Genomic DNA, 16,373 nt, shown 5'->3' with positions numbered 1-16,373 from the left:
AATAGACCAAGTGAGCCTAAAAGAAGAATTATAAGGGCAATTACCTGCACATCAGTCGTGGATGGCCCTCAAGTTAGTTTTAAGTTACTCAGGAAACCGTCAGGGTCACACACTTCTTCTACTCATTTTGACAGTTTGCGAACCCTTCACTAGGATTTACATCTGAAATAAAATGAAAACTATAAAGCAGTAGCTGAGACAAATCTAGGATAATTCTCTAAAAATATGTTCAAGTATTGATGTCTTTGAATTTCCAGGAAGGAAAATCTCACTGTTTTACAATGTGAGTGAAGATTTAAATATCACTGAAGACTACTCTGGATTAACAGAGAAGTGATTATTCATTCCATAAGAAAGTGATCTAGAATTTTAAATATTAATTTCACTTGCTGACACCTGCTCATACTTAAAAGTAAACAAGAACGTTTTGAAATATCTGCTAAAGGAGCATGCATATATATACCCTAGGAGTTGTCTCTTTTATGCATATGCCTGAAAGAAATTTGCTCTGCAAGAGCCAAATATAAACTGAGAGGAGATTATGAGAATATTTGACTTCAAAAGTTAAAGATATTACTTTCCCAGAAGCATTTCTTAAAAGATTCTCAGCAAATAACACTAATCAGTTGTCCAAGGTTGTATTCATTCCTCAGTCTTCTGGGAATGTTCAGGCTTTAAATGGATTTTCCACATTTGCGTTAGCCATGCCCCGGGCATTGTGTCTCTAGAGGCCAGTAGTGTTAGCCAGACAGAGAAGCTTGAGAAATTCTGTCCATTTTGGCTTATTTCCTCCTCTCGAGAATAGGAGGGAAACTTGGGTAACACCATAGGAGCACTGGGCTTGCACTGGAGGAGGTCTCTACTTCTGGGGAGGAGAAGGTGAAGAAAATCAGAGAGAAAGATATCCAGAGTCACAACAAGCGTCATTAATAAAAGGAACACAAGATTCATAAAAATCAGTTAACAATTAAGTCAATGACTTTTCACTCCGCTATTCTTCTGGACCAGTAGCCACACCAAACAGCAATGAACTGTCACTGCTGCAATGGATGTTTGGATTGTTAGAGGCAAAGGAAAAGAGAGAATTGTCAAAATATATTAAAATTAGAACAAATTCCCTACTCCTATTGGTAGTGGAAAAGAACCTACGTTTTTTGTTGAAAAGTATTGAAGAGTGTAATGAAGACAGGAACCAAAAAAATGTATACACTTCTACACTACTTCCTGACACTTTACTTTGAGTAGTTGCAGTGCTACAAGGTATATAGATTCAGAGTAAATCTGCACTGAAATTCAGTTGGCATTCTTTCTTGAACAAAAAAATCTGTATATCCCATGTAGCCATGTAAGACCTCTAGCATTCACTATTTTATAACATCCCATCTAGATGAGGATGAGAACAATTCACTCAGTGAAATAATTATAATATTTATAAGCATTTTTTAATTACAATATGTCAGTCACTATATTAAGCATTTTAAATGAATTGTCTAATTTAATTCTTCAGAAAGACATTCTCAGGGGCCAGCCCAGTGGCGCTGTGGTGATGTTCACACGTTCTGCCTTGGTGGCCCAGGGTTCGCTGGTTCAGATCCCAGGTGCAGACCTACGCACCACTTCTCAAGCCATGCTGGGGCAGGTGTCCCACATATAAAGTAGAGGAAGATGGGCACGGATGTTAGCTCAGGGCCAGTCTTCCTCAGCAAAAAGAGGAGGATTGGCAGCAGATGTTAGCTCAGGGCTAATCTTCCTCAAAAAGAAAAAAAGGACATTTTCATGAGAATTATTTCCCCCATTACTCAAAAACAAACAAACAAAAAATCTTCTAGAGATTAAATCGCTTGCTCAAGATCACAGAGCTGGTTTCAAAAAAAATAATATATTTTGGTGTTTATAACCTAGGTAGAAATAAAATGTATGATAACAAGACATGAAGGCAAAAAGGGGAGAAATGGAAGTATATTATTGTAGGACTATTATACTATCCATAAAGTGGTACGATATTGCATGGAGCTGTGATAAGCTTAAGTTGTATACTATAAACCCTAAAGCTACCACTAAAATAACAAAACAAAAAGTGATAGCCAATAAAGAAAATAAAATGGAATCAGAATTATACTAAATAGATCTAAGAGGAGGAAGACAAAGAAAAAAGGGAACAAATAAAATTAACAAGAAAGCACTGCAAGATGATAGACTTAAACCCAAACTTATCAACAATTATATTAAATGGAAATGGTCTAAGCAGAAAATTAAAAGGCAGAGATTGTCAGATGGGATAGAGGAAAACACAACTATATTTTAGATATAGAAAATGTATTTTATATATGAAGATACAAATAGGTTAGACGTAAAAGGATAAAAGAGATAAATAATGCTAACATCAGTGAAAAGAAAGATGGAGAAGCTTTTTAGTTATTAGACAAAAATAATTAAGAGTAAATAACATTATCAATGATAAAAAATTTCATGTTGTAATGATAAATGGCCAACTAAATCAGGAGACATGACTACCTAAATGTTTATGCCCCTAATAACAGTGCTTCAAAATACATGAAACAACGATTTATTGAATCTTAAGGAAAAATAGATAAATTCACAACATAGTTGGATAGTTCAGAACTCATCTGTCAATAATTAGTGGATCAAGTAGACAGAGAATCAGCAAAGATTTAGCAGACTTGAGCAAAACTATGAACTGGCTTCACTTAGTTGTCTTTGTAAAATACTTCATCTAACTCTAGCAGAAGACACATTCTTATCAAGTATACTCAAAACATTTACCAAGATACATCATATTGTGGGCCATCAAACAAGTCTCAGTAAATTTAAAAGACCTCTAGTCTTCCAAGTGTGCTCTTTGACCACAATGGAATCAAATTAGAAAGAATAAAAATAAATCTATGGTATTTCCAAATATATCTGGAAATTGATAACACTTCTAAAAAACCTCATGGGTCAAGAAGAAATAAAAAGGAAGTTAGAATGAAATAATTGATGCTTGCAATTACATGGACTAATCTAAAAATAATTATGTTGAAAGAAGCTAAGAAACATAGAATATGTACTGTATGATTAAATTTATGTAAAAATCTAGAGAACACAAACTAATCTACAGAGACAAAAAGCACATCAAAAATTGCCTTAGAAAAGGTGCCTGTTATGGAACAGGAGAGGGGATTATAATGAATAGGAGGAAATTTTTCAGAGTGATGGATTCTCTCACTATCTTCATTGTGGTGATAGTTTCTCAGCTGTATTCACATGTCAATATTTATCAAATTGTACACTTTAAATATTCACAATTGATTTTATGTCAATTACACTTCAATAAAAGTGTTAAAAGTAACCAGGATTGAGGAAGAGTACACAAGGAATGAACTTGGAAGAGAAGACACCTCCATAAGGATGGGATTTAGACCTTATTGGAGAAGTTGCAGTTGCAGCCCCAGCCAGAACTGCCATGGTCCCTGAGAAAGCAGGAGCTGCCGCTAGAGGGCAGGGTGGCTCAGGCTGGTGGCAGGCAATGCACATGTTGAGTGCAGAAAACCAGCTCAATGCACAGCTGTGTGAGGCTTGGGTTGTGCAGTGGACTCTTAGGGAAGACTCTAGAAAAGAACTTTCTTGGATGTAGGCTTGCACATGCTGAGGGGTGAGCACTCAGATTTAATTGAGATTTGGAAGTTTTGTTGTGGACAGGGAACCACAAATGCTGGGCTGCAAATGTCTGCTTCTGGAGGGTCAGCAGAGTTCAGTGAGATGATCACCAGGTTTGCCCTGGAGCTGTGAGTTTACTGAGGAATTGCAGACTTAGGTAGAATGTTTTTGCAAGTGGAGCAGGATCCAGAAGAAACCAAAGCTAAAACACCAGAACCAGGAGGAAAGACTTTTCCTCCTGCAATTTACCTTCAGTGCCCTCTATAGACTGGCTCCACAGCATGCTCCCTACAACTCCACTACTACGTGGTAGGTAATGAAAGGATGAGATGGAGTTGAGAGGCAATAATAACTGATTCACCAGAGACTGATACTGAAAAATAATATCTCTTTTATGAACTTACATTTTCTTAATTTTCTGTGTGGCCAGAGAGCGTCAGCAATTTGTCTTGTCCCCAATCCTGAAGATTACCATTGAATAATTATTAAAATTCTCTTTAACTTCACAACTGACCACTCCATTTGACACAACTACTATTGCTTTAACTCAGAATCTTTTATATACAGGTATTATGGATTTGTGGTGTTGTCACTTTACTCATAATTTTTCAGCTCATCATCTCTGACATTTACAAAGTGAACAATTTGGGTTCAATACTCTGAAAGCTAATAGAGCTCTCTGATTCCAAGTCCACTTTTACTCCTGCATAAAGTTTTTAGCATTTTGTTGAGGAAAATTCAATTATGTTTTTCTTCTGAAAATATTGTTTGACAACAAGCATTTCTCATGGCCTTTTTCATCTCTGTATTTCTCAGGGTGTAGATTAAGGGATTGAGCCCAGGAGCAATGATAGTAGATAAGAGAGCAAATATTTTATCCTCAGGCTAAGGCAATCTGAGGTAGACAAAGACTGAAGGCCCAAAAAATAAGACAACCACAGTGATACAAGATCCACAGGTAGAGTGGGCTTTGCACCTTCTCTCTGCTGAGTGATTTCTTAAGGTAAATAATATAATTACATAAGACCCAAACAGGAGAACAGAAGTTACTATGTCCATGGCGGATAACTGGCTGAGGAAATAGTACATTGCTTATATTAAAAGGATGCTGCATCGAATAAAGACAAGGCTTGGAAGGTTTCCACTAACAGAGCAACATAACAGAATAAGAAGAGCAAAGCAAAAATGCCTGTGTTCTGGTCAGAAGAAACTCCCATGAGAATGAATTTTCGTATATATTCTGATTTTCCCCATGGTCCATTAATTCTTGTTATGCATAAATAGTTGAGTATCTGAAAGAAAAAGAACATGCATTTGTATGAAAACATTTACAATGGAATTACAATCATATAAAAACCATCAACAAATCATGGAAGCTAATTTATAAATTATTAATACTGGTTGTATTTGTTCTTGTGAATTATAGCTAATTTCTGTCCGTTATAGTTTTCATTTTAATCCAAATATTTTAGTGTACTAATGGAATTAAATACGTATCCTATTCAGTGTTCTCTAGTTTTTAAATTTAATGATTAACATATTTCTCTTTCCTAAATAAGAAAATTCTATTAGTATTCTTTTATAACTATTAGAGAAAAATTTATTTACTTACTGCTGAGTATGTGTTATATTGATATTTTAAAGTTGTATTTTTTATACATAGTAAAATTTTAATTTTATGCCATGTTTCTTTCTCCAACACAACGTGGATTACCTCCCTGTGTTCTCTGCATGAATATGTGCGAGACATACAAATAAATTTATGGCATATTTGCCTGAATTTTGAACTGCTTGAGGGGACAATTTATTTGCTAGCCAGATGATTTTATTTTCCACGAGGGAAAGAAACAAACTTATGTACCTGGGAACAAATCTTATGATATAAGCCAAATAACTGGAATACGTAACTGCAAATGCTAGAATGCTTGCCAATGACTGACATGAAAAAGCAATTGTACAATGTATGCATCTTTTCTGTTTACCATTTAAATGTTGTCAATACTGTTGTGGTAAACTGAACATTCGTTATAATTAGTGGTGCCATAAGTAAAGGAAAAAGAAAACTGCTTGACTTGCAAAATGATGTTTGAATTCTGTTCCTGTTATATGTTTTACATATTTGTATGTTTATTATGCAGGCACTGAAAGTCAGTACAAGATGATGTTACAAAACAACAATAAAGCATCCTTTATGGTCAGTGAACATTCAACTATTGTTTGTTGAATGAATGAGTGACTGATCCATGAATTTGCATATATCATTTCATGTAAGATTCTAAGACACGAAATTTGTAGGACTGAAAACAACGTACTATAAGTGTGAATTCCATCCAAGTGCTGTCCTCCCCGCTGGTGGGACTTATGTGAGATCCAAAGTGCCTTCTGCCTTTCTCCTAGATCAGGTGTGGAGGCCATATCCAGGTACCACAGATATTGATTTTTAAAAACACAGAACGTTTTGTTGTAAAGCTATGTAGAGATCAACAAATCCAGCATTACCCAAACCATGTAGCTGTTTTACCGGTAATACTTGAAACGATTTTAGCTAACAAAGAGACATGGCAGTAAAACACTATTTTTAGTACAGTTTTAATATATCTGATTACATGAGGAAGAAGGTTTTGATATGGGCATATTTTGTCTTTAATATCTAAAAGACTTGCTAATCTCCATTTTAAGAAAAAGACAATAGGTTTTATCTGCAGATTATCCACAGATCATGGTACCTAAACAGAATATATTGGTTTTGTCTGATTCATTAAAAATACATTGTCACAATTATAGTCACAACTGATGTCTGCTGTATGAAAATATGTAACTTCCCTTTAAATAAACTTATGTAAAAGTGAGTTAATTTAAAGAGAATTGTTAAATAAGAAGGAGGCCAGTTAATAGGAAGACAACAGAAGAGAATTTGATCAAAATTAACTGAGTCAGTTTCCTGAGTCAAAGAGCTCGCAGAGACTGGATCTGGTTCTTACCATCTACTGCTGCCTCCTTTGGATGGAAGCAGAGGGGACAAGGAATCCTGGGGACAGCAGTGGTAGGAACTATTTGAATCTATATTTCAAATTCCTTACAACACAGCACAAAAAATGATATTGCTACATCACTGTGAAAATCCACCTTTACGGTTACGAAAATGAAGGTTTAGACTAGCACTTCTATTAATTAAAATTATTTTCCAACATGTTTGCCTCCAATTTGACCACAGTATCTTCTGGCTCCAATTAGACCTCAGTCCCAGCCAGTACAGTTAAGGGATTAAGAATTCAACATTCTTAAGGAAATTAATGGTTAACTATCAATTAAATATTGCCACAGGTACTGACAATAATAGAATTAATCTAATGAATAAACTGAAGGGATGGAATTATAGTCAAGGAAGGAGTTGACCTTTCTCTGACTAAAGAAAAACTTTCAAAACATTGAACTCATAGAAAATGAAAGTGTAAGTATTTTTTATAAGGGCAATATCGAAAGAATTAGACAAGCTGAGGAATGTAAAATAAAGTGGAGAATCAACTAAATTAATTTAAACTGAGTCCATGTTAACAATAAATATCCAATAAATCAGGTAGATCATCTGTCCTTAGATAATTCCAACATGCACATTTGCCATTAGGTGAAATAATATACCCTGATCGCTGGCTAATTTTTCACCTCCATTTTTAGTATTTGGAGTTACGTAGAAGCTGCCATCAAGTCAAAAATTTCTTTCTCGATTACTAGAAGATAAACATCTATCCTCCAGCGTAAGTTTAGACAACCACCAAACTTTACTGCCAGCAATTGTTTTAAACATTTTACTTCCCATAAAGTTTCAGTACGAACTTCTAACAAGGAACAATGTGTACTGTTTTTAGTTTCTCCGAAATCCTTTGGGATGGACATTTAATCCATCTAAGCCTCAGAATCCTCATATATAAAATTCTGATATTGATACATAATTAAAGAAAACAATGAGGGAGACATGAGAATGTTCTGAGACTGCCCAGTTTTACTGTTTTGTTATGTGCACTCATCCAATAAAATAGGCAATATTCTGGTGTGACTTTGATCTTATTTTTCTAAAATATGGCTATCCCCCCTCAGTGGACAACCAGCTCTTCCTTGAATTTAGTCTCTCTTAATCCGAAACTTCCTAAACTGTAGAATTCAGAGTAAAGCCTATTTTAAAATTAGCTGCTAATTAATGTGTTTTCTTAACCTAGTCGCTAAAAGTATGTTTTCAACAAATATCACATAGTTATGCAGGAGGATGGTAAGGGAGAAAGAAAAAAATTTATTCATGTATTTTCCTCGGCACTTATTTTGAATCTATTCTTCATTTATAGTCTTTTCTGTCCTCTCTTCATTGAAATTACAGTCATTCTTTAACCATCTAGATTATTTACTTTCAAGTTTCGGATTTGAAATTTTTCTCAGCATAGTGGGTGCTACTGATGAGCTTCACTGTCTAATTTTCCCCAATTAATACATAAAAAATATAAAATTCATACCATTCTACTAACTACTGTCATCTGTCATGCCATTAAATCAAATCAATGATGCGAGGTCATCCTGCAGAAAAAAGCTTGAAGGCAGGAAGAGTACTTTGTTTTCCAAAACATTTGTATCACAGTATCATTCGTGAGGGTTTTAAGGCTCAAATGCAAACTAAGATTTTAGGTAAAGTTTATATCCTCAAAGTACATTTGTTTTCTCCCAAGATGTTGCTTATTTCATTCAAATTAATTATTTTACATTCCTGGAGTAATCAATTCACCAGTTAGTGTGCTTTTAAATCTAAATATCCAGAGCAACTCTACAACTGGATTATAAATGCCCCATGAAAAAGTTAACTCTTTTAGCATGTTGTCAGAATCTCATTGTTTAAAACGTCCTTGATGACTGAGATTTTCTACCTATGCAATTTGAATTTCTTTTTCTCTTTGTTAAAATCTGGGGGGAAAAACCCTCTAGTGATGGTCTTTGTGTTAAGAAATGATCTCCATCTAATCCCACATAGGGTTTTTATCCGCTTCTCCGGGGGAAAAAGAATGGGTGCATTCTTTAATGTATTTTCATTTCAGATCAATTTCTGGAAAATTGCAGATATATAGATTTTTCTTTTGTGTATTTTTTAGGGTTACAAAATGCTCAGTGAGTGTATAAATTATCAGTGGAGATGAACATTCTGTAATTTTGCTCTATTCTTATATCATTTTCAATAGCCTTTCCTCTTTTGCATCTATATTCAAAACTAGTGCTTGCTTCTGCTTTGCACCCTGAGCTTCACTAATCATAGCAAGTATTTAGAAGACCTGTGCTCTTTGTCAGACATGAGCTGATTGATTGAGTTTAGCTTATTTTTCTTTACAACAATCCTATGCAATAGATACTATTACCAGTCCCATTTCCCAGAAGAAACAGGGGCATAGAAGAGTTACGATGCAAAGGAGTAATTCTCATGAGATAGAGGTTACATTTACAGCGAGAAAGAGCATGTGACTGTGAAAGGATAGTGATGCTATTTTTTTTGTCCTGAGTAAGAGTTATATGGGAGCTTACTTAATGATTATTCATTATTGGGTACATTGATGTTTCCTTGGGTGTCTTATTTAATGGTTAAGTGGTAAAATAATAGAAGTATAAAAATAACTAAAGGTCATAGCCCAAGGTACTAAAAATTAACAAAAACTGTAAATGTGCTTTGGCTCTAAAGTACTAACTACCAAGGGATTCTGGGAGATCTACTTATGATCAGCCTATTTCCTACAATCCAATTAAATTTTCTTTTCAATATTTTTTCCTTTGCGTGTTGGATGCCTCCCTCAATCTTGATGAAGTCAATGTTTTTACATTTCCTTCAGATTTCAGAATATTCTTCATGGGATCTCCTAAGCTCCTCTTCTCCTTTTTTACATATTTTTGTCATCACTCTCCCATTCTTTCTAGGTATACTTGTTTATTCAAAACCTCATCTACTCTGTGGATTCTCCTCCTCCTTAACAACAAAGGATCTAAGCATATCTTCCTGGATTCTTTAAAATCACCTTAAAAAAACCTTTTATATCTTTGATGCATTTTAGCTGCTTTTTGTATAAACTGTGAGTTGTGAGTCTGTGTTCATTTTCTTCATATGTTTGTCCAGTTATTCTAGCACCCTTTGTTAAAAACAATATCTTTTCTCCACCAATTTACCTTTTCATTTTTGTCAAAAATCACTTGACTGTATTTGTATGGGTCTATTTCTGGCCTCTGTATTCTGTTCCTTTGATCTTTGTGTATACACCCTGTCCACCAACACCACATGTCTTCACTACTGTAACTTCATAATGTCTTGAAATTGGATAATATGAATCCTCCAACATTTTTTTCTTTTTCAGAATTATTTTGGCTATTCTCCTTGCTTTTCCTTTTCATGTGAGTTTGAGAATCATCTTGTTGATATCTACAAAGAAAAGCTCCTGGGACTTTGAGTGTGATTGCATTGAATCTAAATAACAAATTGGAGAAATTGACACCTTAACAATACTGAGTCTTCTAATCAAAAAGCAATGCATAGCTCTAAATTAACTTAAACTTTCTTTAATGTATTTCATTATTGTTTTGTAATTTTCTACAAGTAGATTTTGAACATATTTCATTAAAATTATATGCGAATAGGTTTTATTAGAAAAGTTTTATTTTTATTTTATTTATTTATTTTAGGATGTACATCATAACATATTTCATATTCTGTGTAGATTACATCATGTTCACCACCGGAGAACTAATTATAGTCCATCCCCTCGCCTGTGAGCCTAATCACCCTTTTCGCCCTCCCCCCTCCCCCCTTCCCCGATGGTAACCACCAGTACAATCTCCAATGCTATGTGTTTGTTTGTAGTTTTTATCTTCTACTTATGAGTGAGATCATATGGAATCTGACTTTCTCCCTCTGACTTATTTCACTCAGCATAATACCCTCAAGGTCCATCCATGTTTTCACAAATGGCTGGATTTCATCATTTCTTATGGCTGAGTAACAGTCCATTGTGTATAAATACCACATCTTCTTTATCCATTTGTCCCTTCGTGGGCACCTAGGTTGCTTCCCTGTCTTGGCTATCGTGTATAATGTTGCAATGAACATAGGGGTGCAAGTATCTTTATGCCTTTGTGTTTTCAAGTTCTTTGGATAAATCCCCAGCAGTGGGATAGCTGGATCATATGGTAGATCTATCCTTAATTTTCTGAGGATACTCCATACTGCTTTCCATAGTGGTTGCACCAGTTTGCACTCCCAACAGCAGAGAACAAGGGTTGCCTTCTCTCTACATCCTCTCCAACATTTGTTGTTTCCTGTCTTGTTAATTATAGCCATTCTGACCGGAGTGAGGTGATACCTCATTGTAGTTTTGATTTGCATTTCCCTGATAGCTAATGATGTTGAGCATCTTTTCATATGCCTGTTGGCCATCTGTATATCTTCTCTGGAGAAATCTCTGTTCAGATCTTTTGCCCATTTTCTAATTGGATTGTTGGTTTTTTTTTTTTGTTATTGAGCTGTATGAGTTCTTTATATATTTTGGATATTAACCCCTTATCTGATATATGGTTTGCAAATATCTTTTCCCAATTGTTAGGTTGTCTTTTTGTTTTGTTGAAGGTTTCCTTTGCTATGTATAAAGCTTGATGTCCCATTTGTTCATTTTTTCTTTTGTTTCCCTTGCCCGGTCAGACACGGGATAGTTTTATTTTAATTTTAGATTCCATTTTTCTATTTCTGGTATACAGGAATGAAATTGATTTTGTATCTGAAGAATGTATCCAATGAGCTTGCTAAACTCACTTACTAGTTTCAAGATATATTTGTAGATTCTTCGAGATTTTAACGTGTGCAGTCGTGTTGCCTAGAAATAAGAACAAGTTTATTTATTCTTCTTTCTCTGTGTGACTTTTATTTATTCTTTTTGTTTCTTACACTAGCTAGGACTTCTGGAAAAATGTTCAAGAATAAGTGTTGAAAAAAGACATCCTTGCCTTGTCTTAGATCATAGAGGGAAGTCAGTCTGTCACTAATAAGTATTATGTTAGCTACTGGTTATTTACAGATATTTTTTATTAGGCTAAGAAAGTTCACTTTGTTCCTAGATTGCTGAGGGTTTGAATCATGAGAGGATGTTGAATTTTGTTGAAAACTTTGCCGGCATCTGTTGATATAATCATATACTTTTTCTTGTTCAGTCTATTAATGCAGCAACTTACATTCATTGTTTTACAAATGAACAAGACATGAGTTGCTTGGATGAACTCTGCTTGGTTGTGATTTATTGTTTTTTATTGCTGGATCAGATTTACTAATGTTTTGTTAAAGGTTATCATGTTTATGTTCCTAAGCAATAATGGTTTTTCATTTTTATTTCTTGTAACATTTTCATAAATAATGAGCCACACTTCTAACAAAAGGATATATTATATATTATGTTTGTGTTTTCAATGAAAATGTTGAACACTGACTGCTACTTTTTTATTAACCCACTACCTCATGGCAGCGTGGTACAGTGGAAAGAGCAGAGATGAGTGGGATAGTCAGGTAGACCTGGGTTCAAAGCCCACCTCTGCCGCAAACTATGGGTGAAACTGCGGGAGTCACTCTAAGCTTTTAACTCTGTAAAATGGAGATAATTATACCTTAAAGTTTCTATGAGAATGCAACAAGAAAAAATATCACGTGCTTTACATAGCATATGACACTAGAGCAAGCCACCGATATATAGTTGGCTAGCCATAATAGACATCTAACTGATATTATTTTCTTCATTTACAAAAGAAATTACATTGTATTAAGCATTCTATCACAGCAAACCTTGTTCTTTTTTATTATTATTCAATGGTTAGAGGTAGTAGAGCATCACAATTAAGAGTTCTAGCAGGCTAATTATGAGACTTGAATGAATCTTAGCTCCACTACACACTGGTGAGTAGATGTGGACTGAATTTCTTAATCTCCAAAACTCAATATCCTTATCTTTAAAATAATTATGACAGATTCGAGTAAACTGCTGAACGAAGTGCCTGTTACAGATTCCGATTATTTTTATCACTTATCAAGATTTGTATAACCTTGATAAATTTGCACAAATATGAGGCCCAAATGATGAAGCAACTGTTTATGAAGAGAAGAAGACTCATCCAAGAAGATCTGGGTTCTCTTTGTTCTTCCATTAGGTAAATAGGCTGCTTATTTTACCTCATTGGCCCTGAGTCATCACCCCTTGTTCTGACACTGTGCAGAACATTTTTAGATTCTGAAATAGAATGTATAAAATGTGGATGGAAATTTAAGAAAAAAAGAAAACTGCATTTCTCATCAAAGGTCAAGATGTGCGAGGTTTTCTGCCTCCTCTATCCATCATTTCTTTCTCTTTCCTCTTCCCTCTACGGTAAATCCTCTCATCTTCTCTCTCATCACCATCTATACCTGACTTCCACCTCAAGGGAGAGGCCACATCTAGAAATGGATTATAGAAGTCAGGCACAGATCACACCTTGTTTTCTCTCCTGATCTCCCAGTTGCCTCAAGTCTCTCCCCACTCCATTCCATCAGGCACGTGCTCCAACCTCCCATGGATCATGACAGTGTCACATCTTTTCTCAAACACAGGGAACAGCTCCCTACTGCCCTCCAAAGACCAGTCATATTAACTATTACAGAGTGCGTACTCAGTGCCAGGTACTGCACAGGGACTTTTCCTTCACTATTTGCAGTGCCTACAATAGCCCTGGAAGCAAGTTATTTTTCTTTTATTATTGTTCTTATCTCCAGTATTATTCAAACTTCATATTTGGTCAAGGTTGTGTTTTCCGGCTTTCTTCCAGCATTGTTCCTTGAACCCCAACCAAACTGAGCCCACTGTTTCCTATTCAAGTCTTCTAGTTCTCCTTTGGTCCTTGCTTGTGGCTTCTCTACAATAGGAATGCTCTCTTACTTAATACATACCCCCTTTTCAAAACTGATCTCAAACACGCCTTCTCCACGAGGACTTGTCATACCTCTTAGCCAAAATAATATTTTCTCTCAATTAGTACACATATTTTTGTATCGCCTTTACGAGATTTCCATCTGATTCTGTACATTCCTGTCTCTCTTCTTCTAGAATGTTCATTTTTCAACTTTGTGATGCTGATACCTGCGCTTGGCATTAGGCACATAACACACATTTGCTGAAGGAATGTCTTATGGATAGACATCAACTTTGAGAAGAAAACCTAATCTCTATTTTTAGTGTCTTTTACATTCTGCTTCTCTCAATGAACACTTCTGTCTTTTCCCTAAATTACCTTTTTCATTCTCATTTAAAAACCAATATCACAGTAAACCTCCAACGGTATTATGCTCCCCTGCTGTTCACAGGGTTTCATGGCCAATGTTTTCAGAAGTGAGTGACCAGGTCCTTCTTCCTAGCCTTAGTCTGGAAGCTCTGCTGAAACCTGTCCACCATGGGTGACCCTGCTGGTATTTGAAATACCAGTGGCATAACTTGCAGCATCCCAGCCACACATAGCTGTCACAGTGTGACAACCGACAGACAGGTGGTGTGGTTCCCTGACCAGAAATGAACCCAAACTGTGGCAATGAGAGTGCCAGATCTTAACCACTAGACCACCAGGGCTGGCCTGTTTAGAGCAGAGTAGCTCAAAATAATGTATTTTCTATACACAAGTTATCTATTTAGGCCTGCATATGTCGTGTCTTTATACTGCAATAGATATGATATCCCAGTACACATCTTTTGTTATTTCTCTCATTACATTGTATGATTTCTTTTTTTAGTTTGTTTTATCCCTTAGAATGTTAGTACATTGATGACAGAAACTGCCATTTTTATCTGGATCTCTTTAGTTCTTTGCACAGTGGATGGCACACAGGAGATGCTCAGTAAATGTATAACGAATTGATTTACACACATATATGATGTCTAGTCCCAGAATATTTAATTTCCCTAAAAATTGTTAGCTCTAAATATGAAATTACATAAGTAACACAGACATTCTCATCTTTATAAATGCCTCCTTATAATCTACAAATATATATAAACTCTGTGGTGAAAACTTTGTACCAGCTATGTACTGAAATCTTTGATTTATTCCTCTAAAGTATTACGTAAATTCTGTAAACCAAAGAAAACCTCAAAGTACCTTTCTTCCACGAAATACAATACAATTAAGCTGCTTTATTACATTTTGGAGAGGGAATATCTCATCCAGAAGTATAATGGGAGATCATAAACTTAACATTTCCATAAAATGTAGCATGCAACAGTGTGAATCTCCTCTTTTCTCAGGCGTACGTATTCTGTGGGTTGCTAAGAGACACTAAACTTAAAAGTCTAAAACACAATTTGGCTCTTTAAAAATAGGCTAGGCAGCTTTCTTATTTCTGACAAAATTAATCTCTGGGGAATATACACAATCTCAGCACAATCATTGACTTTAGTCACTTTCTGGGCTTATTGAATTAAATTGTGGTTTGTAAAGATTTTAATCTTAAATTTTAACATTGAGATCAGCAAAATTATTTGCAAGCCTTAAGCAAATACCTCTGCGTTTTGGCTTCCCACTCTGTATTTAGGCAATTGGTAGAGAACAAGCCAGATTCATTTTAATGAAAAGCCACTGGTTCCAATTTCTACAAGAAGCTAATTCATGTTCTCTTCCATTTCTTCTCCTTTTTGCAGAAAAAGAAAGGTTACACCACAGGAAAAATCCATTTATTTTGAGGTGAAAGTGGGTGGGAGATGCCATGCTGAATTCTTAAATTATGACAAATCTTTAGCCAATATGCCTTTTCTAGTTGACCCAGATAACAAGCAGTATGGCTATCATTAAAAGGTTCAAATTATTCCTATTGTGGAGGCTGACCTTAGAACCTCTCACTAGTTTTCGGTTGTCAGTATTTTCAAGCTGAATGACACTCCTGGTCATGTCCTTGGCCACAAGCTTCACAATCTGTTCATGGAGAGGAAATAAAGAGTTGGCTTTTTTATAGTATCCTGGTGTTAAGTAAAAGGTATGAAAAGAATATATAGACACACAAATATATATATTTATGTACACATATAAATATACATACACACAAATATGTATAAAACGTATCTATGAAAGTTTGAAAGCAACATCTATAGTAAATATATTTATATTCACATGAATGTATACTTGAAATGTAGTAGGATCCCTGGACCTAGAGATAGGAGATGCAGAGCGAAACTCTCAGCCATTTAGTCTCCTCAGCCCTGAATTTGTTTCTGTGTTCAGTCCTCCCTTTATCTTCCTCCCTCACTCCACATTCAGTTTAGCGGAACTTCTTCACCGACCGTCATGTTTCAATTGATGTCTGTACGTGTGTGATTTTAAAATATTTATCTTAAACCCATACCTTTCTCTTTAACGCTCTAGATTCCTATCTCTGAAGCTCTGTCTTCAAATGTAATATTCATAAAACCAAGCTCATCGTCTAGGGCTCCGCATCTGCTTCTCCTCTCTGTTCCTTATCTGCGATTCTTGTCACTCAGATATTGATACAGCCAAGTGGCTGGCGGCAGACTTGCAGCAATGCTTCCCTTTCCAGTGTAGTCCCTCTCTGTCTACCCCCATTCACTGATTTACTTGTTCGCTTTACTAGATAATGCATAAATGAGATACAAAAAGTAAAAAGTACAAATGCCCTGATTCCTTTCCCCACAGAA

General features: G+C 35.4%; 1 protein-coding gene across 11 annotated transcripts in view; it reads right to left on the bottom strand.

Annotated features, from left to right (window-relative positions):
- The window catches only part of LOC138916635 (ubiquitin carboxyl-terminal hydrolase 25-like), a 156,186-nt gene that overhangs the window by 23,148 nt on the left and 116,665 nt on the right, over positions 1-16,373 (bottom strand). For 2 of the 11 annotated variants that reach the window (XR_011423935.1, XM_070229597.1), the window contains exons 4-6: positions 15,550-15,636; positions 5,970-6,126; positions 2,275-4,949 (exon numbers count right to left, since the gene is read on the bottom strand). The exons of 1 other annotated variant lie outside the window; for it this stretch is intronic. Coding sequence is in view for 5 of the 10 variants with exons in the window: in XM_070229597.1 (XP_070085698.1) it covers positions 4,918-4,949; positions 5,970-6,126; positions 15,550-15,636 (276 nt within the window). In the remaining 5 variants the exon portion in view is untranslated. Of the gene's footprint in view, positions 1-44; positions 4,950-5,969; positions 6,127-8,763; positions 15,637-16,373 lie in introns of those variants that run through there. 8 more of the 11 variants (XR_011423933.1, XR_011423938.1, XM_070229595.1 and 5 more) reach the window with 8 other exon arrangements.

Source organism: Equus caballus, chromosome 12 (assembly GCF_041296265.1).
Source record: "Equus caballus isolate H_3958 breed thoroughbred chromosome 12, TB-T2T, whole genome shotgun sequence".
NCBI classification, from domain to species: Eukaryota; Metazoa; Chordata; class Mammalia; order Perissodactyla; family Equidae; genus Equus; species Equus caballus.
Note: the sequence above shows the minus strand (reverse complement) of the source record. Positions and strands in the feature narration are given on the sequence as shown.